This window comes from Oryzias melastigma, linkage group LG9, assembly GCF_002922805.2.
Source record: "Oryzias melastigma strain HK-1 linkage group LG9, ASM292280v2, whole genome shotgun sequence".
In the NCBI taxonomy this organism is placed as follows: Eukaryota; Metazoa; Chordata; class Actinopteri; order Beloniformes; family Adrianichthyidae; genus Oryzias; species Oryzias melastigma.
The window spans coordinates 1,278,904-1,304,728 of record NC_050520.1 but is presented as its reverse complement, the minus strand read 5'-3'; the positions used below and the strand labels follow the sequence as shown (position 1 = coordinate 1,304,728).

Here is a 25,825-nt window from a genome sequence, read left to right as displayed (position 1 = left end):
GGGGGGGGGTCAGTCGTTTGAAGGATTTTTGTGATACTTCACTTAATTCAGGATATTATTAGATCCCGGCAGAAACAGACATTTACTGACTGAACTACACTGGTAAACTCACCAATTCACAACAGCTGATATGCCAGAGTCCCATAAGCTAGACACAGACCGAAATCCTCACATCTACATTCAAATGTAATGTAGTCTCTTTTATAACTTTAAGGCTAGCCTAATGCTTTCTATTTCATTTATTTATATGAAGACATATTTTTAGAAGTCCTTCTGACACAAGTCATTCAAATGAGAACTCCAGTTAAACCAGTGAAAGGAGCCACTTGTAGGAGAGGGTTACAATACACACAAGTATGAAGAATTTCAGGAAAAGATGCAATTTAATGACTGGAACATGCATCCACAAAGAGTAAGGAGTGAGTAAAAGCTCATGTGGATTATCAAGCACTTTAGAGCTGTTTGGGTTTATTGCAGTTTAGTGCTGCCACAAACTATTATTTTAATAGTCGACTACTCACTGATTATTTTTGCCGATTAGTCGACTAATCGGGTCATGCACAAAGTTAATGTAAAACACAAATCATAACCATCATTAGCTTTAAACTAACTACAAATAAAGACCATTAAGATGGTAGTTTTTAAAACTCTTAATGAATCCTGCAGCTTCTTTCCTTCATTAGTTTCTGGTATTAAAATAAGATCAAATGAGAGAGAGAGAGAAGGAATATACTTTCCATCGAACTCGTTTTGACAGGTGACCTTTGACCCTACACCATCCATCAAACTCGTTTTGGCAGGTGATCCACCCTCTCAAGATATATATATATTAAAAGGGTATATAGGGTCAAAGGTCACCTGTCAAAATGAGTTTGATGGAAAGTATATTCCTGATCTCTCTAATGAGGTTGGCATCTGAAACATGGAACTATTTTTCACTAAAGATAAAGTTTTGGTCTCATTGACTCAAATAATGAAAACGTGCATTTTTTTTGTTCAACTTTTCTACACTCTGACTCCGTATATTATAAATAAACAACTAATTGACTATTAAGTTAGTCGTTGCCCGATTAGTTGATGAATTGCAGCAGCTCTATTGCAGTGTAACAACAGGATAAGCTGAGGCCCCAGAACCAGCTCATAGCATGACCCCTAGTTATGCGTTACTTCACAATCTTGACACTTGTGAGAAAGCCACCTGCAATTTTGTAATTATATTTTATAGGAATGTTTTAAAAATTCCACTACGATCAGCTTTTGATCTATTCTCAAAGTGTTCCCTGTGGTCTTTTATTGAGAAGTATGTAGTTTTTATCTAAATAAAAAAAAGGACATATTTTCTGCAGTGCAGCAGAAGTTTATTAGAATTTCACTTCTGATTTGTGTGGGGGACTGCTGACATGGAGGAGGCCTGACCCTGCTTCCCATCTTCCATTTGTTTTCACTCTCTCCCTGTAGCTTACATCCCCCATAACCACAAGCTAACATAAGCAGTGCTACGAAAAGGGCGGCAAACAAAATTTGGAGTTATCCAATTCTGATCCAGATTCCAGCTCCGACTAGGAAAACAAAGACGTTCATGGATCTACAAGTGGAAGCATCAGAATGAAGCAGAGCGGGGAGCCTGTGGCTCTGTAGCACCTATGTCACAGCTACAAGCTTCTCCCTTTCTTTATGCCTTTTCATAGCTATTTTTATAGATCGTCATGAACCTCATTCAGAACCATTCTGAGCACTTGTGAGATATTTAAGCTGCACCATTGATGAAACCAGACTGGTCCTAACATACCAGTACACATACAAAAGCAGTTAGTATGTTGACTTGGCTGAGCCTGACCAAAGCTTTTGGCTGAGGCCGGCAGACGCTCTCCATCCTGAACTGCAGCTGCTCCGCTTGTTTTGTTTCTGATGTAGATTTGCTGACATGAAGTGGAAAATAAGTCAAGGAAAAACGCACAAAAAAATCTCGCCGAGCAAATGAGTCACACTGGATGTATATCAGCTGGTGGTTATAACTTCTACCTCTAATTGTTGAGTTGAAAAGGAGATTCAATTAGGATTGAGATACCTAAAATGTTCTTTTAAGTCTCTCTCTCAAGAATGATTTGCTGTCTGTCAATAGTTTCCAAATAGTTGAAGGTGATTTTGTTTAAAGATGGATTTGAAACAGCAGTTTATGAAATGTAGAAATAAAAACTTAAAGTTTTTATTAAAGCTGCATGACAATAAAGATATCAAACACAGATGAAAATAATACCTTTGGGGCACAGAGCAGACATCACAGCAGAAAAGACAGAATGTTTGCAGTTTAGTCTGCAGACAGGTGAGACATTGCTTTTGACCTCTGCACTTTCAAAGCAAGCGTTTGCCATCCATCAGCCTGTTTCAGTCCAAAGTCAAGGATTTCCTGTATTCCACGTTTGCATCAGGTCTGATGCTAATATGTAGAATTGTATTTACAGTATATGTCACTTTCTTTGTTTATGAAACTACATTCTTCAGCACAGGTTCAGACATATATAAATAATCAGTGTGGTGCAGAAAACCTCATGTCTGTGTTCAGCTCCTCCTGCTGCTCAATTTGAGTAGAATTGACTTTCTGTCTGCTTTAAGGTTCTTCATTACAGAATAATAAAAATGAGTCAGTCTTTTGCTGAGTCACTCCCATGATGTCATGCTCTGAGGAAGGAGAAGGCATCGGCGTTCAGAGTGCAAAGTTCACAACGTCTCAAATTGTCTCAGCATGTTCTTCAACAGACCTCAGTGTGTTCAGTGTCAGAGCAGCAGGTCGGGTCAACAGAGATGTTTTCCTTCATCACATTGTTAGATTTATCTGACTTTTTAACATGTATTTATAAATGTGCCATCTCTAGAAAGTTCACCTGTGGGACCATTCACTGTATAAGAAAACTGGACTGAGTGATCCTTCCCCCCTCGCATTCCAAACAGGAAGTACCAGCTGGCTCCAAGAAGCCAAAATCCCCTAGACTTCTATAGAGAAATAAACAGCTGTTACTCAGTCTTTCTGTTGGTCAGAATAAGCATTTTTGCTCTGATGCTGTTTTCTTAACATCTTCTTGATAATTATAATGTGTTTTCATGATTTTTCTTTCTTGTTCTTCAGTTATTTAAGTTATAAACTAACCAATCAGATTCCTCAGTAAAAGCATGTGGTGCCCGCTGGCCCCACCACCAACGTTTCATTGACAGATTCTCCTGAGCCACTTTGAGTAGATGGGGTGTGGACTTGCAACAAGATTAATCATGATTGGTGACAGTAGTTGCCATAGAAACGTTACTCAGACCAACTTGAAGCAGTCACTGTTGTCTGGCTCCAACATGGACACGTCCATTTTGTTGAAAATTCAGACTGAATTGTCTTCATTTCTCTGGGGCCAGAAGTAAGGCATTTTCTATGGGTGATATCACACTTACTTGGTCCAGTTCTCTATATACAGTCCATGCGTGTGACTTCAAGTCCCACTCCAGTCATCTTTTGAACTATTGTCGAAACGTTCTCTGTGATCTTTTAATGAGGACTCTACAGTTTTTTGCCAAAATAATAAAAAACACACTATCATCATCCCATCTTCCATTTGTTTACACTCTCTCCCTGTAGCTAACGGCCCCTCACAAGCTAACATAAGCGGTGCTTATGGAGCTATCCTGTTCTGATCCAGATTCCAGTTCAGACAAGGAAAACAAAGACGTTCATGGATCTATTTGTCTGCTGGGGGATGTATGAAAATGGAGAGGAGCATGGAGACTTTGGCCGACAAACTCTTTCAAACAGCATTTTTTGTGTCCTCCTGATTCTCTGTGATCTGGAGAAAGAAATTAGGGATGTCAAATTGTCACATTAATCACACTGTATATTTACAGACAAATCAGTGAGTTATTTAGTTTAATTGCATTAATCTTATTTTTAATCCACTACTGTTGATGTGTTCTCAAATATAAAAACCAAAGTTTTATTTGAACTCTGCTGAAAACGCCTGTTACATTACTCCCAGTGCGTCATGGTGTCTGTACGTTGCTGCTGTGACATCATCACTGTGTGACTTTGTAGTTATCATCAGTACTAATGCAAACAAGCCCACAACTACACATCTATTAAGAGATAAAGCTACTACACTTTAAATAAAAAAGGTCTAAAATTAGGCTTTTTACAGAAGTTATTTGGTTAAAAATAATTGAGAATAAGAATAGATAAATTAAATTAATTCTATGCGGGTCATGATTAATTAATCACAAAATCACATGACTGCACTAAAAGAAATACTCAGAAATGCAGTTTTAATCTTACTTTTCCTGCTATATGTGCTCTATCATCATAAAAATGCCTCTAGAACATGTTAAAAACACCAAGCTGACACAGAACCCCTCCCAGAGCGTGTCCAGTCATTAATGATACATGTAGAACCGTACTTTGGAAGTCTCTGTCAGCAGGCTGCTCCGTGTTTGTTCTGGACGCTGCGTTCAGCAGAGACTTTGAGTATCCTGACGTTTCAGGTCCCACAGCCCGGGATCAGATTAGGATTTGGTGTGTGGTACATCTTAGTGTCACGGTCCAGATTTATGTTCATAGTACATTATTTGCTGAGTGATGTGTGACTACTGCCTGATGATTTTATGCCCCACAACCAGATACACGACAGCAGGAAATGTGCTGTCCATGTGAAGTCCCGGGAAGTTCACATTTCTATCCAGCTCGCCTTCTACACACTGACATTCATGTTTTCTCCAAATCTTTGACCACCTGTTGCTTTTTTGTGCTGAGGCCACCTACACAAACACGGCAAACTCAGCAAAGACAGAGACCCATCTGAGGTGAAAACAAACCAGCAGAAAGCAGCGTTTGTACAGAAATCGGTTTCCTTTTTAAGATGACACAATAGTGTCTGCTCCTGGCAGATGTCCTCAGCATTTCAGAGATAATTGGTGATCTGATTGTATTTTTTAAGGTTAAAGAGCAGAGCAGCTGTCAGTCTGAGGCTGACCCTGCAGCTGCAGCTTTGACTAGCACAGGCTCTGATAAACTTCCAGCTCACTGCACTTTGATGACAGGCCAGACATCAGCAAATATTTATGTCCAAACAAGCGAAGAGCGGGCGGCAAAGCTCGGAGCCCGACAGTTTTAAAACAAGAGACGTGCACGGCGACAGAGCACCTGCAGCCTGAGCTGGTCTACCTCCACTCTGTAGACTCATCATTGAGATTTCGACGGTGTTAGTGCACGTCTGTCCCTGACGCCTCACCTTTGCCTTCTGTGTGTTTGTCTCAGCTGTACCAGCAGGGCCGCCTCTGCCAGCTGGGAGGAGAGTTCTGTGAGCTGGAGGTGTTTGCTAAAGTGCTGCGGGCGTCCGACAAAAGGTAAGAACACAACTTTTAGCACAAGTGCTCCTTTGTCTTTGGCAGCAGCTCTTATGTTAGGAGAACGCTGCTAATGAACAGAAGCATGTTTAGTCCTGATGTGACAGAGACAAACGGATCCTCAGACCTTCATAGAAAACATTTGTGCAGAAGTTCTCCCATCCTTCCCGAGGATGTGCTGAACATTCCAACAATGATGCAGAGAGCCGCATTGTGGTTCAAGACGGAGGATGAGGCGCTTTGTCTTAGGATGTCAGTGAGCTCGATGACCTCACCTGTTGGATTGTGTTGATCAGAGTTTATGCAAACACATGGACACATTCTGCTTTCTGCACTAAAGTCCAACTCTGATCATCTTTTGATCTCAGTTGTCTTTAATTTTGATTAGGCTGTTTTCAGGCAATATCAAAAATCCTGACATTACCAGTGCAAGAATGATTAGAAGATTATGTTAAACACACCAAAACATTTTCAATGGAGTGGGCCTTTAAGGAGCATCATATAAAAGTTTCTTACCAATCACATGATGTCCTCAAAAGATGTAAGGAAAGCTCTGACTCCGGTCCCACAGCTGCAGGTGAAGAAACATGTCTGTCCTTCAGAACACAGACATCTGTCCAGTTAGTGTTCACGAAGAGCACACCAACGCTAGTGAAAAGCCTGTGGTTGCACTCAATTAGACCCACTGTAAGCCTTCTGTGTGGCCGGTTCTGTTGTTGTTGTAACTGCTAGCAGCACATTTATCATGTATTCAGAAAGAGGAAAGATCAATGTCATGTTATGCTCAGAGAAAAGAAGCCGTCCTAAACAGTTCAGCTGTTGTGTAGACAGCAAGTTTACCTTTGTGTTTGTGTCCATGTAACTCCCTCTGGTGTGTTTTGGAGGGTTTTTCAGTAAATGACTCGCCTGTTGTTGCTGTAAGAAACAGACTCTGTAAGCTCACCTGGATCCTGCTGCCATCGGGAAAAGGCATGAGTTTAGTCTGCTGCTATGCTAACTGTAATGAAAACATTCAGACTGCTCATGCAGAATGAGCTTCTTTCAAGTAATCCCATAGTAGAACCGTACATTTAATCTGACAGGGTTTTTCTGGTCATATTAAAGCACATCTTTAAAACTGCACTTCTGCTGTAGATCAGGAGTCTGCAACCTCAGCCTCCGGAGCCACATGTGGCTGAAGAAGAATAAACTGTTTTTAATTTTGAAAAGTAAAGTATTTTTCAGACCGTACCGCACATCAAGCAAAAAACAAAAGAAAAAAACGGTCAAATAAGTCAACTTTTATTCAACTCATTCACAGGCAGCTAAAGGACGGTGTGTATCACGCTGCTTGACTCCTCACTATAGTACTGACAGTAGCTGTTCTCGTTCACCTTTCAGCTTTTCTCTTCAGGGAATCAGCTTTTTCACTGATTCACACAGAGATTTTTTGCCTGCAGAAACTCTCCAAAAAGTTCAATGGATGCAAGAATTGTGAAGCTGCTACACATAAGAGTCTTATGTTCAAATGGAACTTGACCTCTGAAGATGTTTTTGATGGAATAACTTTAGATTTCAGTCAATATGACCTCCTAATGCAGAAAATTCAACAAATGATCATTTTCACTTCAAATATTGTGGAACGCTTGAAGGTTTTTAGTTTGGAAAAACTACTGTTATATTTATGTTTGTTTAATAACATTTAATATAGACTCTAATGGTCATTGACTTATTTATTTATTTATTTATTGGTTTATTTCTCAGGGACAGAGCACATCAAAAGCATAACTGCCATGAGCCAGAATTAGTGTAGAGGCTATTATTCATGTGTAGTCCCAGGACAGATGTTTAAAATGGTCTGGTGCCGGCTGCCTGTGCAGAAATGTAGTTCTTTCAACGTTTGCAGGTTTTCTTTTTCCTTTCAGTTGCAGATGAAGAAAGCGCTTTATGTGGGACTGTTGTCGTTTCCATGTGGTCAGAAGTGTTCATGGGTAAACTTTACTCTGGTTGCAGACATCTCCTGCACCACTGCTTTCAAGCCCTGATGGACCATGGGGTGAAAGTGGCCTCCGTTTTAGCCAACTCCTTCAGCCGCCGCTGCTCCTACATCGCAGAGTCTGATGCTCACGTCAAAGAGAAGGCCATCCAGTTCGGCTTCGTGCTGGGTAGGTTCATAATGCAAGTTGGGCCTGAAAAGAATGGAGGTGAAGGCTGCGGGGGGATCATTTCAGCTCCCTGCTCCTGTTAGCAGCTGTGATCTCCTGTGTTCAGGTGGCTTCCTGTCTGACGCCGGCTGGTATGGAGATGCAGAAAAGGTGTTCCTGTCGTGCCTACAGCTGTGTACGCTCCACTGCGAGGTCCTGCACTGTTTCCGGGCTGTGGAATGCTGCGTCAGGTCAGTTCTTACCTTCACGTCTTGAAGGGGTTTGCTGCTCTTTACTGTGTTGTCTAATTGTTTTTTTGACTGGTTCCATCCGATCAGGCTGCTTCATGTCCGTAATGGAAACTGTAAGTACCATCTGGGGGAGGAGACCTTCAAGCTCGCCCAGTCTTACATGGACAAACTAGCCAAACATGGCCATCAGGCCAACAAGGCAGCGCTGTACGGCGAGCTCTGTGCCTTGCTCTTCGCCAAAAGCCACTACGATGAGGTACATCTGCTGGCCGGGTGCAGAGCCTTCAGTCCGTGGACGCATGTTGATGACTGTGCTGTCCTTGTCTCACAGGCGTACCGCTGGTGTATAGAGGCTATGAAGGAAATCACTCCAGGGCTGCCTGTAAAAGTAGTCGTCGATGTTCTACGACAGGCCTCAAAGGTACAATTTAAAGGTGTTACTCTTGAAAAACTAAATCCAGCAGCAGACGGTTCAGAGAAAATTCTGAGGCTGATTGTAGAAATCTTCAAACTCTAGATTTCAGTGCCCCACAGCTCTTCTGTGTCTTCTCTGCAGGCCTGCGTGGTGAAGAGGGAGTTCAGAAAGGCAGAGCAGCTGATCAAACATGCTGTCTTTCTAGCAAGGTAACCTGCTGTGTGGAATGAAGTCTCAACAGCACTGCGCTGTCCCTGTGCTGCTCCCTCAGTCTCCCATTTGTGTCTTACAGAGAACATTTTGGACACAAGCATCCCAAGTACTCCGACACTCTGTTAGATTATGGATTTTACCTGCTAAACGTAGATAACATATGTCAGTCAGTGGCAATCTACCAGGTAAGTGCTCAGCAAAAGAAGCTCTTCTGTCCTGAATGAGCCGTGTTTAACTGGAGCCGCTTGCTATTTATTGCAGACGGCCCTAGACATTCGACAGTCTGTGTTTGGAGGGAAGAACATCCACGTTGCCACAGCCCACGAAGACCTGGCCTACTCCTCTTATGTCCACCAGTACAGCTCTGGGAAATTTGACAATGCTCTGTGAGTCCAAACCTGCTGAGGATTCCTGCTGTCACCGGAACAGAAACGTAGTTGATGACTTAGTGAAAAACGTTTTTTCTATTGCCAAAGAATATTGGTTTTAAATTGGAAACTTGACATCTAAATCAGTCTGTTGGGGGTTGAGTGGTGAAGGTTTGTGGAACTGGTGGGACAGCTGTTCCTCCAGCTCATCTCCTTTGTCTGACTGGCTCTGAGCTGGCTCTGATCTGTTTCTAACCCAGTTTTTCCTCGTCAGTCTTCATTTCCCTTTGCTCCACATGAGACGGCAAACAAGTTCATTGGAGGAACACTCCCCGTTCTTGGAAGTGTTTGTTTAACGTAGAGTTGAAGGAAGAGAGTGGCTCAGTGTCTTAGTGTTCACTTCAGCAGTTTCAAATGTTTCCCAACTCCCCTTTGGGGAGTCGAGAAGTGAAAGGAGTCATGTGAGGTTGTGTGTTTTTGTCAGATTCCATGCAGAACGTGCCATAGACATCATAACTCATATTCTGCCTGAAGACCATCTCCTGCTGGCGTCCTCCAAGAGAGTCAAAGGTGAGGCCAGCTCCCTGTGGGCAGGCTGCTGCCGGCACACGCCCCTGTTCACGAGTGACGTTTGTGTCCACCAGCCCTCATTCTGGAGGAAATCGCCATCGACTGCCACAACAAGGAAACCGAAGAGCGCCTCCTGCAAGAGGCTCATGACCTGCACCTCTCGTCACTGCAGCTGGCCAAAAAAGCCTTTGGAGAGTTTAACGTCCAGACCGCCAAACACTATGGAAACCTTGGGCGTCTTTACCAGTCCATGAGGAAGTTTAAGGTACTCACACACACAGGAACACAAGATATTGTTTGGTTTTAAACTGTAAATCTGAAAATGATGGATCTCAACTTGATGAAGTCTAAAGGAATGACCCAAAAAAAACGGCAAGAAGGAAACAGGAGCTGGGTCAACACAGACACACCAGGAATATCTATTTGTCTGTTGGAACCAGAGGGTGCCATTAAGGAACCATCAACAGTCCTAAAGATTGCTGTAAAATGATGCATTTGAAGCAGATAACTGCTAACAAATAACAGCTGGAGGGAGCACCATCAAAACTGAAAAACAAGCTAGACAATATTAGAATAATACTGTTTGGCATTGTAGCTACCCCAAACATCACAAGGCAGACCAAATGAATGGTTTAGCCTTATCCTGAGCCAGTCTGACGTTTGTGATCCACACCTCATCCATCTGCTCTGTGAGTGGGATTAACCACGACAGAGCTCCGAGTCAGCGCTTTTTCTTCCTTATTAAAAGCTGAGCTTCACCCCTGTGAACAAACCCAGTCATATCAGAGTTGGTGTGCAGAAGACTTTCTACTGGTGGGCATAAAACAGGAGAAAAGCTGTGTGTTTGTGTAACCAGGAAGCAGAAGAGATGCACATCAAAGCCATCAAGATCAAGGAGCAGCTGCTGGGCCACGAAGACTACGAGGTGGCTCTGTCCGTGGGTCACCTGGCCTCCCTGTACAACTACGACATGAACCAATACGAGGATGCAGAGAGGCTCTACCTGCGCTCCATCGCTATCGGTCAGTCCGGGCTCTCACTCTCTCACTGTGTAAAGGTGCATTCACACCGAACCCGAATTGTGCAACAAATTTGCGTGAACCGCCCCTCTTTCGTTGTGCGACAACTTCACTGCTCGTCACCTGTCAAAAAATGCGTTCCTGAGCTTGATTGCATTGAAAAATATGGATGTTCAGGACAAATTGGATTCATATTCTACCCGGTGATCAAGTCACTGAAAACATCAAATACCCAAAGCTGAGTTCCTGATTGGCAGATGCGACGCGGCGACCTGTCAAACATCAGATATTTACATTTTGGCTGCACTGCCCTATTCGCGCCTGTCACTCAAATTGCACCGCTGGACTTCAGATTGCCTCACCATTGACTTAATATTGAAACTGACCGCCTCCACCACGCGATCCACGTTCAGTGTGAATGCACCTTAATGAGGCAGATCTGGTTGAATGTTTGTTGGTGAAGTGTGCTGCATCAGGAGTGTCTTAATGTTCCTATGACATGAGAAGAAATGCTGATAGTTTAACCACACGTCAAGGCCCGGGGGCCGGATCCGGCCCTCCAGGTAATTCTATCCGGCCCTCCAGATCATTTTATTTTATTATTGTTATTAATGACCCGATGTTATCTTGTGCTCATTTCTAACTTGTAAAATTCTGACAAAATATATTTTTATGAAGAGTAAAATATTGAAAGTTATTTAAGGTTTAAGTTGATTTATTCTGTAATAATATTCCTGCTTTTTTATTATTCATAATCATGTTAAAAAGTTATGGTTGTAAAGTTTTAAAAATTAGCATTCTGCTAGCTTTTTAGACTATTTTGGCATTTACTGAGATTTTTCAGGCTATTTTGGGGCTCAGTTAATATTTCAGCTACATGCTGGCTGTTTTGGCTAATTTAGGCTTTTTTTCATTAGTTTTTTAGGCTATTTTGGCATTTAGCTAATATGTTAACGGGCTATCAGCTTTTTTTCAGCTATCAGCACTAGAATCCTTAACTGTCAAATTCCTCTTACACCAGTGACACTAGTATTATCACAGCTAATGCTATATATCTAGATCATAACTATGTTAAAAAGCTACAGTTTTAAAGTTTTAAAAATGTAGTTTTAGAGTGTTTAATAAATGTTTATCCTGTTCGGCCCGCAACCTAAGGTGTGTTTTGGATTTTGGCCCCTTGTGTGATTGAATTTGACACCCCTGATTTAGAGCCTGACTTTGTTAGCAAAGCAAATTCTTTACATGTAAAAGGCAGTAAACTCCCAGTAACTGGTGCTTTCCCCTGAACACAGGTAAGAAGCTGTTTGGGGAAGGCTACAGTGGGCTGGAGTATGACTACAGGGGCCTGATCAAACTCTACAACTCTGTGGGAAACTTTGAGAAGGTCTTTGAGTACCACAACGTACTGTCCAACTGGAACCGGCTGAGGGACCGACAGTTTGCCGTCGCCGACGCTCTGGAGGATGTCAACACAACCCCCCAGCAGACGCAGGAGGTGGTGCAGGCATTCCTGCTGGCCCAGAGCTTGGGCCCCACCCGGCCCTGTCTTGGCTGACCCCCCCGCGCCGGTGTGAATGTGGTGTTCTTTTTCCTGACGGGGAAAGAAGAGAGGAAAAGACCAGGTGGGATCCTGGGAGGAAACCCAAATGTGACGCAGCAGTTGCACACAGTTAGTTTGAACATACGGTACATTCAGGCATCAGCGGCTGGCCGGCTTTTCCACGGCTCTCACAGAAACACGTCACTTCATCAGCTTCCTCATTCCCAGCCTGGAGTGCAGTGAAGAAGCGAGCTGCTGCTCCTCTCCTGAGCCTGAACTCTGATGTGAGGAGAGTGAAGGAGAGCCTGAACATCCTGTGAAGATGTGACTTCCACTCTGTCTCACACGCCTTTTTCTTCTGGAACCACAAGCTTTTTGATTTAGCAGCAAGGCCTGGATTTTGGTGAAGTGGAGGAGGTCCAGGGAGCTTCTGTGAGGGACTCTGCTGCACGTCTGACCTGTACAGTGAAATCATAGAAAGATTGTACACTTCAGTTTCATTTGAAGGCTTCTCGTTTTTCCTTTTTATAAGTTGACACGGATGTCATTGAACTCGTGCTTTGAGGTGCTTGCAGAGGAATGTTAAACCAGGTTTGTTGTTGCACACTGAACAGGCTTCAGAGGGCTCATTTTCAACTCTTTTCTTTTTTTCCCTGTTCAGTATTGACAAGATCATTTAAATGCCAATATTTTATATGCAGAGGTGTAATGTTGATGTGGGCCTTTGTTTCTGTGTCCTGACGGACCGAACTGTTGAACAGTCAGGAAGCCTGAGCGTGAGTGCAGAAAACAAGGTGCTACACGTACAACGCTCCCTTTACTCGCTTATTGTGTGTGTGTGTATACGTGTGTGTGCGTGCCCATCAGTCTCACAGATGTCTGGGGGCCCCGCCTTACACGACCCTGCAGGTAGACAGACCCATGCTGACAAGTGCTTAATAAACTACCCTTATGGCACTACAGTGGGGACCAGTACTGTGTGGGTGTGTGTGGGTGTGTTTCTGGGCATAGGGCCTTTCCGTTTTGTGCTCTCAGAATCTGCATTAAAGCAAAGTCCCAGCGTTTCATTCCCCCTCACCCTCCTCTGTCCAGAACTTACCAGCTGTCTCACCTCAGAGCCCCGTGGCGATTTGCAGGCAGCTGCCATGATTCCTGCTTGAAGGAGGAAAGATACACACAAAGAAAACTCCAGAAAAATGATCAGACAGGAGACCCAATGCAAGCAGTTCTTCTCTGGTGACCACCTGTCACAGGTGTGATCTGTGAAGCAGTGGGGCCTTTCAGAGGGTTTAACATACTGTAAAAAAGGTCAGATATTAAAGATTGGACACATTTCAAAAATAAAACCCTGAAAAACAGATGTTCTCTTGAACACTGAAGCGTTGGAAGTAGTGCTGGACGATATCATGATATACCAAAATAAAGTATATTTTCAGTTATTCTCTGAAAAAAAATGACAAAAAAGGTCGTGGGTTACTATTCTGACTTTATTTTTTCCAGTAACATGTAACTGAATAGTTGCAAATGAGAAACATTTTTTAAGTACATGAGTTATAAGGTTTTTAGTAGGAAAACACATCCATCCATCCATCTGCTTTCAGGACCGGGTCGCGGGGGCAGCAGTCTAAGCAAAGATGCCCAGACTTCCCTCTCCCCGGCCACTTCCTCCAGCTCCTCTGGGGGGACCCCGAGGCGTTCCCAGGCCAGCCGAGAAACATAGTCTCTCCAGCGTGTCCTGGGTCTTCCCCAGGGCCTACGCCCAGTGGGACATGCCTGTAACACCTCTCCAGGGAGGCGTCCAGGCGGCATCCGGATCAGATGCCCGAGCCACCTCAACTGGCTCCTCTCGATGCGGAGGAGAAGCGGCTCTACTCCGAGCTCTCTCCGGGTGACTGAGCTCCTCCCCCTATCTCTAAGGGAGCGCCCAGCCACTCTCTGGAGGAAACTCATTTCAGCCACTTGTAGTCGGGATCTCGTTCTTTCGGTCACGACCCAAAGTTCATGACCATAGGTGAGTACTGGAACGAAGATCGACCGGTAAATTGAGAGCTTTGCTTTATGGCTCAGCTCTCTTTTCACCACAACGGACCGGTGCAGCGACCGCATAATAGCGGACGCAGCTCCAATCCACGTGTCGATCTCACGCTCAGATCTTCCATCACTCGTGAACAAGACCCCAAGATATTTAAACTCCTCCACCTGAGGCAGGAAACCACATTTATGTACAAAAGTTAAGCAATAAAACAAAAACGACAGAGAAATGGCCCGATAGATGCTTTCCTACCGCCCACATGATGCGTATCGTCATATCGCCCAGCACTAGCTGTAAGCTGACGTGAACGATTCACTTCAACAATGATTCGAGTTAGATCATAATTCGTGGTTCCTGATACGATTTATAGTCCATATCGGTTCATTTTAAATGACCTGACATCCAAGATCAATATAATTAATCAATTTGACTTTGAAGCAGTTACATAATGGTAAAGGTTGATTTGATTGAGTGTCTGGTTGGATAAATCCATTGACTGTAAAAATAATGGACAGAGCGAGCAATGAGGTCCCCCATTGGAAATGCATTACTTCCTCTCCTCGCGAAAGTAGGCCGCCGCTTTCACCGTCAATTCCTGAAACGGATACCGCCATTTGCAAACAATCTTCAGCGATTGGTCTGAGTCATAGCTGAGTCATGGAATCTACAGGAAGTACTGTCGCCAATCTGGAGTGAGTTTATTGCAACCGTCTGCCTCTTTCCACGCCTCGACCACGAGACCGCGGATGTAAACAGCTTCAATAACGGCGGCTCGGGAGAATGGCTTTTTAGGTTTCGCTTTGATCACGTGGTCAGAAATCCTCCGGCTCTTTTCTAAATGACGTCGTTCACGGTTAAGGTTAGGATTACGGTTATGGTTAGGGTTAGAAAAGCAAATTGTTCGTTTGTGGGGCTGTCTGTGATGCTCACGCCTCCACCAGGGGACGTGTCAAACGTGGAAAACACATTTTAACACGTTTAGGACCGCGCGTATTATATGCACGCAAAAACCGGTTTTGGCGTATATTATACACGGTATTTCCCAAATCGTGGCATATGTACGCATTTTACTGAGACTGGGCTGATTATACAAGTCATTGTTGAAGCCTTTGAGGGAGAACCATTCCAACATTTGATTCTGTCAGCGGTCCTTTGGGATTTACTTACATTTATTCCTTTTTGTCGAGATAAAAGGAGCATTTGGGTGACGCCGCTGCAGACCGGCGCGTGTCCCCCTCGCGCCCGCGCCGCAACTCGTCTCTTTACATGCGGCCACGTTAGTCTGATCAGATGCACGTGAGAAGTGCTTTCAGCGGTATTTAAAATAAATAACCATCCTAACAAGTGAACAGCTGGATCTTTTTTCTGTTTGAAAATACGACCAGGTCCTTTCAAGTTTGTCTCGCGCTCCTCAGACGGCTGCGTCTAATTCAGGCTGAAGCTGGAAAAGTGCAGCGAAGATGAAACTTTGGTTGGTGATTTTATGCGCATATATGCAACTTATAATTTATAAGCTACAATCAAAACAGTGAAATAAAGAAAAACGAACGTTAAACAAACAAAAAAGTCCAAAGCACATAACCTCAGAGTGAAATCTATTTCTACAGAGTAAATCCTCATCTAAAAATGTCGACAGCATGCTCCTCTTGTTGTTTTAAACTGCTGCATCGGTACATTCCATTGAGGAAAACAACAGTAGGACAATGATTGGTACATTGTTGAATTGTAAAGTAGGTGTTAAAAGGTCTTCACGGACCCATTGATGAAGTCTGCTCCCATTGGCTACCCGTCATCTGTCAATCAAACCCCCCAGACGTTCGACGTCAGACCCACAAACGCTTATTGAGCCATCTGATTGGTCAATTTATAACTCTAATAACTTGTGATAATGGAAAAAAATCTTAAAAAAAAATTAGGATTAGAAAAAAGAAGTTAATCAGAAAGCAGCAGAGGAAGAATGATTATTCTGACATATAAAATGACTGAGAAATAACTGTCTGTTTCCCAATGTAAGTCAATGGGACTTTGGCCTTTTTGCAACCCAGTGGTACTTCCTATATGGAACACGGAAGTAGGGGGGCTCGCTCAGTCCAGTTATTTTACATACAGTCTGTGGATAAATCGATTCATCGTTACAATTCTAGTTATAAAATAATCTGACCTTGTATAGTGGATTCATTTGAGCATTAGTTGTTGATGTGACATACTTTTAACAATAAATCTTTACGTTTTGATCCAATTAAAAAGTTTCTCCCCTAACAGAGTATGTTCCAGCTGTTCAGTGACCTCTGGTGGTCAAACTGTGACATGTCCTGTGTGAGAGGGGAATATCTGGGATCTTTCTTTCAGGAATGAAGGCCTTTTTCTTTAAATTTTTAGAAATTAGTTCAGATAATTATATATTTTAAACCCCAAAATACTATTAAAGATCTTTCTTAAACCACCTAATTATAACGTCTGAATGGCTCATATCTGCTTATTGAATGAACCAGTTTGGAGTGGAAACTTGTTCTCTTAAATGTTCTGACGGTCTGAAGAGGAGGAGGGACTGAAGAAAAGCACTGGACCTTGAAGCTTTTTAGAGCTTTCTATATCCAAACTAGACCTGTCTTTAAAGTGAGAACCGGTTTTGAGGAGATTTACTGTTTGTGTCAGAGCCTGTGAAGGACAGGAGTGGTCGAGTGAGGGGTCATGATGCTGGAACCGGGACATGCACAGGAGCTAGAGTGACCACACCTGCCTGCAGTGAGAGGACAGGTGAGAGTTTGGACAGTCACAGTGCAGGCTGATGGCAAATGCTGGCATTATTATTGCAAAAGGGAACAATGTGGCGATGCCTTGAACACAGAGCTCAATGTTTTGTTTCCAAATGAAGGAAAACAAGGAATGCCTTTGGTGCAGCGGGAGCCCTCCGGATGTTTCCACAGCACTGCTCCTGCACTTCAATGTGAATCCTTCAACCCTTCTGCCGCTCAACAGGACTTCCCTCCGGACTGTTCTGGAGCCAGCTGTGAGCAGCCACCATTCTGCTCAGATCTGCTCTCCACCAACTTTGACAGTGAAATGAAAAAAGCTCCAATGAAGTATTGTGTCCAAAAGTGAGGATGCAACTTTTTTTTTTGTTAGGCCTAGATTTAACAAAAACCACAACCACCCGTGTGCTGGAGGGCAGCAACGTGGCCTCCTGGCTGTCAAACGTCCTGACAGACCTGAAAGGGAAAGCTGGAGCTGCAGCCAGAGGAGGCTGTCCGATCTGCTTCAAACCATGTAATGATGGTGTGTTTTCACTGTTCTCCTAATGCTTCACTGTTACATGCAAAAACATTAAAATGGATGTTGTTAACCACGACACCTCTGTCTTCATGGGATTTACAAAAGTAGCTCATTTAGGTTTTACACAAAAGAATGACTCATTTAGTTTCACTGCACTTTTCATTCAGAGTGGAAAACTGACAAAATTTTCTTCTAAACAAAAGCAACTTCTTTGTTGGCATTTACACCCAAACTTGAATGACCAAGTTAAAGTTTCCGATTTACACCAAAACAAATGACGTTCCCACAAATCTTTATTTGAAACCCAAAATCAAAGCAGTTTCACAGTTAATTCTTTCCTGAAGTTTTTGTTGCTGTTGAATAGGAATTAGCAGCTGCAGCTTTCAGATCTCCAGAACTTTAGCTGCCAAACAGAAACATGTCTAAACAGGACAGATGACAAACCACCATCAGCTCTGAGCTGCTGAGGTCACTGAGAAATGATCAGTTATCGGGGTTAAAAACTGAAATAGGGGGATTGATTTGTAAATCTTTAGAAAAGAAAAAACAAACTACAAATAAAATCAAATGTCTGAAGTTTTGATTGCAATATGGGAGGCTAATCTTTCAGATCATCACTGATACTTTTTTCTACCCTATGAAAAATGCATGAAACAACAGACAGGACCATTTCAAAACTGATGATCTTGAGTGTAAAAAACTCAAATAAATAAGCATAAATGTAATAAAAGAATTTTCAGCTGATAAAGCTTTGCCTGGTTAATGTGTCCCAGCTTTGACCTTTGGAGAAAGTCAAAGCTGCTTCTCCTGTGCAGTGAAGCTTTCCCAGGACTCTCCTGCAAACGTCTTTGGCCTGAGGAGCAGCAGAGGTGAACTTCCTGGTCGTTCTAACCTGCAGCATGTGTGCAGCAAAGGCTTGATTTGCAGAGTCTTTCAGGAGCGTTTCTCCTCGGGATCATCACTGGTCAGGTACTCAATGTGCGTCCAGATGCACCACATCTGCACACACACAGGAGGGCTCGGTTAGTCACCAATACTAGCAGAGGGAAATGACATCTGACCTGCTGCTACCTCAGCGGACAAAGCCAAGAGACGCCCCGTGGTAAGGACCACAGCCCCCGTCCCCTGGATCCACAGAGGCAGGTCTATGGCCTCCTGACACGCATACAGCCACACGGGGAGGAGGTGCAGCCCGCTCACCACCCACAGGCCCAGAGGAGTGTAGAAACCTGCGAGCAGAGAGGCTGCTTCATAGCCGGACGCCTCAGCTGACCGAGCACGGACCGCGTCTTACCGTTCGCCATGATGGCCCGAATGAGGCGGGGGCTGCTGTCGAAGCTGGCCTTCCACTGCTCCCCTCTGCTGCTGTGGTTACACACAAACGCACACCACTCCATAGCAGACACCAGCCAACCCCACTGCAGCACAGAAAAATCGGAATACTGCACAATCAACAACAGTCTGTTTCTCTAAAGGTTTCCCAGTAAAAACAGTAAATGCGCTCATTTCAATAAAACAACGTTTTGCTGAGAGTTTGTTTGAGGATCATTGAAACAGTTTTGTTGTTGTTTTAAACACCCCTTGCAACATGTGACTGCTTCTTCATCATCATCAGTCAGACCTCAAACAGTCGGCTCCAGAGCATGCCTCTGCTTAGGTTGTCCACCACAACGTCCAGCCAGGCCCCAAACCTGGACCTCTGTCTCAGCCTGCGTGCCAGCCAGCCATCCACTCCTGCAGGTAGAGCACACCTGAAGGTTACACCTGCAACCATGAAAGGCTGTGGTGGACGTTCAGGCAAAGCAGCTTTAACCTGTTCAAACACACTGACGTTCAGGGGACTTCACACAGATGCTTAAATTACTGCTAGTAAAATATTTAAATGAATTATAATATTATTAGAGGGAATAAAAACACAAACCAAAAGTCTAAAATTAAGTTAGTGGAAAACGTTAAAAAAAAACCCACCAGAAAGTTCTACCAGATGACTGCAGATCTCAGCCCTTCTCGGTTTGTATGTCAGGAGCTACGACAAATATTCAACCTTTCCATTACAGTCCGATCATTTTCTGAGCTTTTGCTAAAGTGTTCCCAGTGATCTAATTATGATTGTGATGTTTTTAGCCCAAAGCAAAGAACGTGTATAGTTTTCTAGAACAGAGTAATACCTACCCTACTTCCGATCATCTATTTGTTTACACCAGGGGTAGGCAACCTTTAACAGTAAAAGAGCCATTTGGGCTCCTTTTCTACTGATAAAACCTAGAAGGAACAGCATAGTCTCACTTTAGCCTTGAAGAAATTTGGATTTGCATTCATGACCTTTTTATTAAATAATAAATATGAATTGTGTCTATTTTTGGCACAAACAAAAATATAAAAAGAACCTCGCATCTCTGAAAATGTGATTTTTTTGACAAAAGCTCAAATAATTAATTTTCAGAATGAGACACTCTGTGCCAAACAGGATCATCTCAATGCAGCTTTGGACAGCTAGTAACCACTGTTGTGCAGCATAAGATAATATGTTTTAACTCATAAAAGATCAAACGTTTTACCAAAGTTTTGCGTTGCATATAAAATCTGTTCATTCTGGATGTAGAGTTGAGCAAACAACAGGATGTAAAAACCTACATAGTTTATCATCTATGTGAACCTCAGACATCAATTTATAAATGTAACTAATCTGAATTAAATAAATACTAATTAAGTAATACTTTAAAAAAAAAGCTGTTTTATGTTTCTTTTTTTTTGTTGTTGTTCTTTTTCCCCTCTTTGTCCTCAGCAGTCTTACACTGCTGGGTTTTGTTATTTTAGTTTGGGGTTGGATCTTGGTAGTCTTAGTTTTCAGGCTTTGTTTATTTGTTTTCTTAAAGTAGTTTTGGTTAGACAGCCATTATCAGGAGCTGCTGACTCTGACGGTCGACATGGCTGGATCAGCAGTCTCCATGACTTATTTCATGTTGGACCAAGGAGCCACCATGGAGAGATGAAAGAGACACATGTGGATCTGGAGCTGCAGGTTGTAGACCGCTGGTTTACACTCTCCCCAAATATCTTAACATCTACAAGCATCATTTTTCTGCTCCTGTTTTACAAATATTTGGATAAAGAAATACTCAAAAATGCAATTTTAAGCTTAATTTTCTTAATACATGTCTTCTGTCATCAGAAAAATTATTTAAATAAAGTTGACATCAATTCTATGTTGCTGAGTCCAGTTTAAGGACTTCTGAGCCGCATTGATATACATGGTCAGTATTACTGGTTAGAACTCTGGCAGCTTCTTTGAAAATCAGACAGCAGACAAGCTTTTCACAAGCTAACTCTAAGCTGGGATGTTCACTACTGTGAAAACTGAAAATGTATTTTATTTTTTACAGGTAAAAGTGCAGAGAAAGTCTCTCAAAGTGAAAATAAATCCTGCACACCACTGCTGATCAGTATATTGGCTCTTAGGCTTAGGATTATGTACAAAATGTGTGACTGACTATCAGGATATAAACATATAATATAATATAATATAATATAAAGAAGCCTCCTTGAAAACTAAATCATTAATATGTAAATTTTATTGAAATGATTCATAAAGTACGAGCTAACTTCTTTTTTCTAATCCTAATTTTTTTTAAAGATTTTTTTCCATTATCACAAGTAATTAGAGTTATAAATTGACCAATCAGATGGCTCAATAAGCGTTTGTGGGTCTGACGTTGTTCGTCTGGGGGGTTTGATTGACAGATGACGGGTAGCCAATGGGAGCAGACTTCATCAATGGGTCCGTGAAGACCTTTTAACACCTACTTTACAATTCAACAATGTTACTGTTGTTTTCCTCAATGGAATGTACCGATGCAGCAGTTTAAAACAACAAGAGGAGCATGCTGTCGACATTTTTAGATGAGGATTTACTCTGTAGAAATAGATTTCACTCTGAAGTTATGTGCTTTGGACTTTTTTCTTTAACGTTCGTTTTTCTTTATTTCACTGTTTTGATTGTAGCTTATAAATTATAAGTTGCATATATGCGCATAAAATCACCAACCAAAGTTTAAGCTTCGCCGGAATTTTCCAGCTTCAGCCTGAATTAGACGCAGCCGTCTGAGGACCGCGAGACAAACTTGGACCTGGTCGTATCTTCAAACAAAAAAAAAGATCCAGCTGTTCACTTGTTAGGATGTTTATTTATTTTAAATACAGCTGAACGCGTTTCTCACGTGCATCTGATCAGACTATAACCTGGCCGCGAATGACAACTGAAAAGCTGCGGCCCGCGAAGGGGGACACGCGCATTTCTCCAGCGGCGTCACCCAAATGCTCCTTTTATCTCGACAAAAAGGAATAAATGTCAATAAATCCCAAAGGACCGCTGACAGAATCAAATGTTGGAATGGTTCTCCCTCAAAGGGTTGAACAATGACTTGTACAGTTCTCCCGAGCCGCCGTTATTAAAGTAGAAGCTGTTTACATCCCGCGGTCTCGTGGTCGAGGCGTGGAAAGAGGCAGACGGTTGCAATAATCTCACTCCTGATTGGCGACATTACTTCCTGTAGATTCCATGACTCAACTATGACTCAGACCAATCGCTAAAGATTGTTTGCAAATGGCGGTATCCGTTTCAGGAATTGACGGTGAAAGCGGCGGCCTACTTTCGCGAGGAGAGGAAGTAATGCATTTCCAATGGGGGACCTCAGTGCTCGCTCTGTCCATTGTTTTTTACAGTCTATGGTATGAACACATAAAAATAGAACAGTGAGGGTCAAAGTTACCATCGAGGGCGGCGGACACCAAGTACAGCCAGAGGAACGCCACCGGTGTCCCGTAGACTGAACAGGCAGCAAACACCAGACTGATCCTGAGGTATCCTGGAACACAGATCAGCCATCATAACCACTGGACCTATACACAATCTGCCAGTCTATGGCAAGCAAAAAGTACCATGAAACACAAGGAAAAACGCTGTAAACAACATCATTTTGACCTTCACAGACGCCGTTTTTTTTGTTTTGTTTTTTTAAAGTAGCACCTAGTTCATGCCATTTTGTCTTCTACCAAGATGGGTGAATAAAGCAGCATTTTATCGAGTTCAAAACCGCGCATCCAGTATGCTGTTCAAGCGTATTCAAAACCAAGCCTCTATAACACCGTTCATGACTGTCACAGAAGGGAGTGTGGCCTAGCATCAACTTCTAGGTCACAGCCGCAATCTACAGCAGTGGTCCCCAACCTTACGGCCCCGGGGGTGGGGGGTGTTCCAGTGCAAAAGCGGTTGTCAAGACCTCCATCAAAAAGTGACGTTTTGAGTGTCGTTTTTTGACGTGCTGGCTGTTCCCATTAAATCAGAGCTCCACAACCTCCCAGCCACAAAGTGGCGGTCCTCCCCTCTTTCGCTGCATAGCGAATTTGCAGCTCGGGACCTGTTAAACATGTGATCCTGAGCTTGTCTGAGGGGTTACAGGGTTTTAATCTTACTCGGGGAGGTGTGTTGGAATTACAGTCGCTTCCGCTGTTTCTGTGTCGTGGTTCGATTTGTGAATCGAATTGGATTGCCACCTTAGCAATGATCCACAGCCCTAGTCTCAATGAAAATAAATAAAATATCACAGTTCAGGAGACCCGAGCTGGCTGCCCGCGCTCCCCGCTCCCCTCAGCGGTTGTCTCTCTCGCGGTCGGTGGAGCTCGTGAGCGCCGCTGTAGTCCGGGAGCCTCCAGCCAGAGAACCACCGCGCTGTGACAGGACAAAAACGCTGGTATTAGATTAGTATTTTACCCCCTGATCGGGTCACTGAAAACATTACCTGTCCAAAGCTGAGTTCCTGATTGGTTGATGCAACGCAGCGACCTGCCAAATTGATCTTTTGTGAAATGCAGCCAGACACTCGAGCGCTGCGCGTGTTCGTGTGCTCACCCAGTCAATGGTTTTATATGAGACCGCCCACTATTGCAGGAAAGGCAATGGGATTGGCTAGAACTTCAAAGTACTGAAGAGAGTAGAAGTGATTGACATGTACAAAGACCAACAGATGTTCAATGAAACTAACCACTGACACCGTTTGCAGCAGCTTCTTTCGGTTTCGGTAGAACCGCGAAAATCATAACGGTTCCTACTTGGAACTGAACTTCGGTACCCAACCTTAGGTTCCACATGCAACTTTTCTTGTGTTACCAGACTGCTTTTAGCGCTCAACTGTACTTTCTATCTAAACTCAGAAATCGAAATTAAATTGTTTGGCATCAATATCTAAAACGTTCCAACCAAGATTATCCAGAAATTAAAGGGTAAGGAAAAAGTTGCGTTTTTCATGGCCAATACGTCATTTTTTACGGCGCTTTACCTGGCGATTATTAGCCCCTTTGGCTTGCCATACCACTCAGCGTCAATTACATGCCATTTTTAAAAGGTGCATAACAAATGGTGGTTTTGGTGGCTAAAACGCCGTAATTTTCTTCGTTTTTTCCTGGTGGTTTATGATGCATTTCGCTTGGCATACATGCCGGCTCATCAAATCCCCTGGGCTCACACACTCGGAGCTCCGCCTGAGCCGCGGGTCAGAAGAGGAGCAGACTCCGTGTAGACAGGCGTGCTCTCACCGATGATATTGGGCCAGTAGAGCAGAACCTTCAGGGTCATCAGGAGAACTCCAACTTCACCTGGGCTCGTGATCAGAGGGGGTTTACCTGTGGAGCCCCGCGCCCTTGATGTGCCGCTGCATCACACCTGTGCGTGGATCCCCAAAGCCGCGAGAGCTAGCAACACGGAATGACGTAGACAACAACATCCCGCCCAGAGGGGACTTCCGGTTTGTCTTGGCGCTAAACAGAAGTGACATTTATAAAACAGGTTTAAAACGTGCAAAGAAGTAAGCATGTAAATCAACCCTAAATCAACTTTTTGATTTAGGGACCTCTGAAAATGGGGCTTTTTTTCCATTTCATTTATTGGTTTATTTCTCAGGGACAGAGCACATTAATGTGCCAGAATTAGTGTAGGCTTTTTTTCATCTGTAGTCCTTAAGCAGGGGTGCCCAAACTTTTTCGTTCATAGGGCCAAAATCTAAATGGGATCTAGGTCCACGAACCAAAGGCAAACAGCAAACTGGGATCCTGAGAGATATGGAGCTGGCCTTTTGACTTGATCTGTTTGCCACTGCTGTTGTCCCTCCATCTTGGCTAGTTGAAAAAGGACGCTAAAAGCATCGGAAGTGACTGGAAGGCTCTTGGGAAATTTTAATACACACAAAAAAAGCTCAGGGCTGACGCACTTGTGGGTTGTTTCACACCGCTCCAGTAATGATAACAGTCCTGTCTCCCAGCCCCATCCCTCACACCGGATTTTCAAATTTTGGCTGTGGGTGGAGTCAGCCTCCAAATTCCTTGTTTGGTTACCCTTTACACTACACTACAATGTAGGATGTTAGAATTATGAAGCTAATACTAGTCATCCGCCTTAGCAAATAGTATAGGCCTACACTTTAGGTTTATTTGATATATGGTAGACCATGTTTAGCGTAGGAAGTATTCTAGCTCATTTAGATTAAATTTGAAATTTGATCATATATTGATAGTTTATAAAAAGAAAAGTATACTGACTCACTGTTAGTATAGGACTCAGGATGCGTAGACTTGTGGGTCAATAAAATGGATTACTTTTTGCCTAAAGGCACTTCCTTCTTTTCAGTTTTCTTCTTTTTTCCATGGCATTTTATATCTGCTCTCTTTCTTTGTAAAAATGTTTTTAATGTTTTTTGTGGTTGTCTGTGCCATCTCAGAGAGAACTTCTGCACAAGAAAGCAGCAGTTATGTATTCTGTGACATCCGGGCTTTTTTCTAGCAGCTTATTTGCCACACAACATATACTGCCTCTCTTTTGGCAAAGACTACGTACACTTGTTAGACACTACACGTTGACTGTAAAAATAGTGGACTTATCGAGCTATGAGGTCCCCCAATGGAAGTGCATTATCTCCTCCATGTCATTACCCGATCCCCTTTCCCCAACCACGCCCTAATCATGCGCTTATGTATTACGTCACTTCCTTTTTGCGCAGATTTTTTTTTCTTAAACTTTATTACTCGCGCGAGTTGAGAGTTTTACATTTGATTTGCGGCAGCTGGGTGATCGGGTAGCCCAATGGGTTATTTATTTAGTTATTTTAAAAACGTTATTTTCAGAACTTAAGACATGGAACAAAAAAAGAAACACTACATACCAGGGGGATAGCAAATACAGTTATAATAAGATGTTACTTTCTTCAAAAACATCATGAAAAATATTTGCTTTAGATCAGTGTTTTTCAACCTTTTTTGAGCCAAGGTACACTTTTTCCATGAAAAAAATCCTGCGGCACACTAGCATCCAAAAAGGTAAAAAAATTAGTCTGTATTGATGTACAGTCCCTCCACAATCTAGTGTACATTTTTTATATAAGTGGGAAGCATAATTAATCAATTTGCTCAAGTTGAACGTATATCTCGTCAAAACAGTCTACATTTACTATCATTAATGAATGATTAAAAAAAAAAAATACTTCTAACTAATCAGTTTTTATGAATGTTTTTTTCTCTTTTTTTAAATACTTCCAAAACTATCAGACAAAGTAAAAACAACCTTCTTTTCTTGTTTCCCTCCACAATAGTGATGAGAATTC

General features: G+C 42.9%; 2 protein-coding genes and 1 long non-coding RNA gene across 5 annotated transcripts in view; 1 reads left to right on the top strand and 2 right to left on the bottom strand.

Annotated features, from left to right (window-relative positions):
* appbp2 (amyloid beta precursor protein (cytoplasmic tail) binding protein 2) overlaps positions 1–17,255 on the top strand; it is a gene marked incomplete at its 5' end in the record, with an annotated part of 17,611 nt that extends 356 nt beyond the window's left edge. The window contains 13 exon segments of one of the 2 annotated variants that reach the window (XM_036213401.1): positions 5,285–5,373; positions 7,366–7,517; positions 7,624–7,747; positions 7,835–8,003; positions 8,079–8,168; positions 8,304–8,371; positions 8,455–8,560; positions 8,637–8,761; positions 9,228–9,313; positions 9,388–9,578; positions 10,170–10,335; positions 16,560–16,661; positions 16,780–17,255. In XM_036213401.1, the coding sequence (XP_036069294.1) occupies positions 5,285–5,373; positions 7,366–7,517; positions 7,624–7,747; positions 7,835–8,003; positions 8,079–8,168; positions 8,304–8,371; positions 8,455–8,560; positions 8,637–8,761; positions 9,228–9,313; positions 9,388–9,578; positions 10,170–10,335; positions 16,560–16,661; positions 16,780–17,006 (1,695 nt within the window). 2 annotated transcript variants of the gene reach the window in all.
* Positions 17,256–17,452: 197 nt separating this feature from the next.
* si:ch1073-145m9.1 (CDP-diacylglycerol--glycerol-3-phosphate 3-phosphatidyltransferase) lies at positions 17,453–23,961 on the bottom strand. 2 transcript variants are annotated; one of them, XM_024258087.2, is made up of 6 exons: positions 23,703–23,961; positions 21,947–22,042; positions 18,799–18,911; positions 18,472–18,595; positions 18,249–18,406; positions 17,453–18,176 (listed from the first exon to the last, which is right to left on the bottom strand). In XM_024258087.2, exons 1-6 carry the CDS (start codon positions 23,806–23,808, stop codon positions 18,111–18,113), a joined length of 663 nt encoding a protein of 220 aa, XP_024113855.1. In that variant the 5' UTR covers positions 23,809–23,961; the 3' UTR covers positions 17,453–18,110. The 2 variants fall into 2 exon arrangements, with proteins under 2 accessions (XP_024113855.1, XP_024113856.1); XM_024258088.2 differs by having other exon boundaries at positions 23,769–23,958.
* Positions 22,173–23,687, bottom strand: LOC118599103. Its single transcript, XR_004948392.1, has 2 exons — positions 22,976–23,687; positions 22,173–22,905 (listed from the first exon to the last, which is right to left on the bottom strand). It is a non-coding gene; the product is annotated as an uncharacterized LOC118599103 (long non-coding RNA).
* Positions 23,962–25,825: the final 1,864 nt, after the last annotated feature.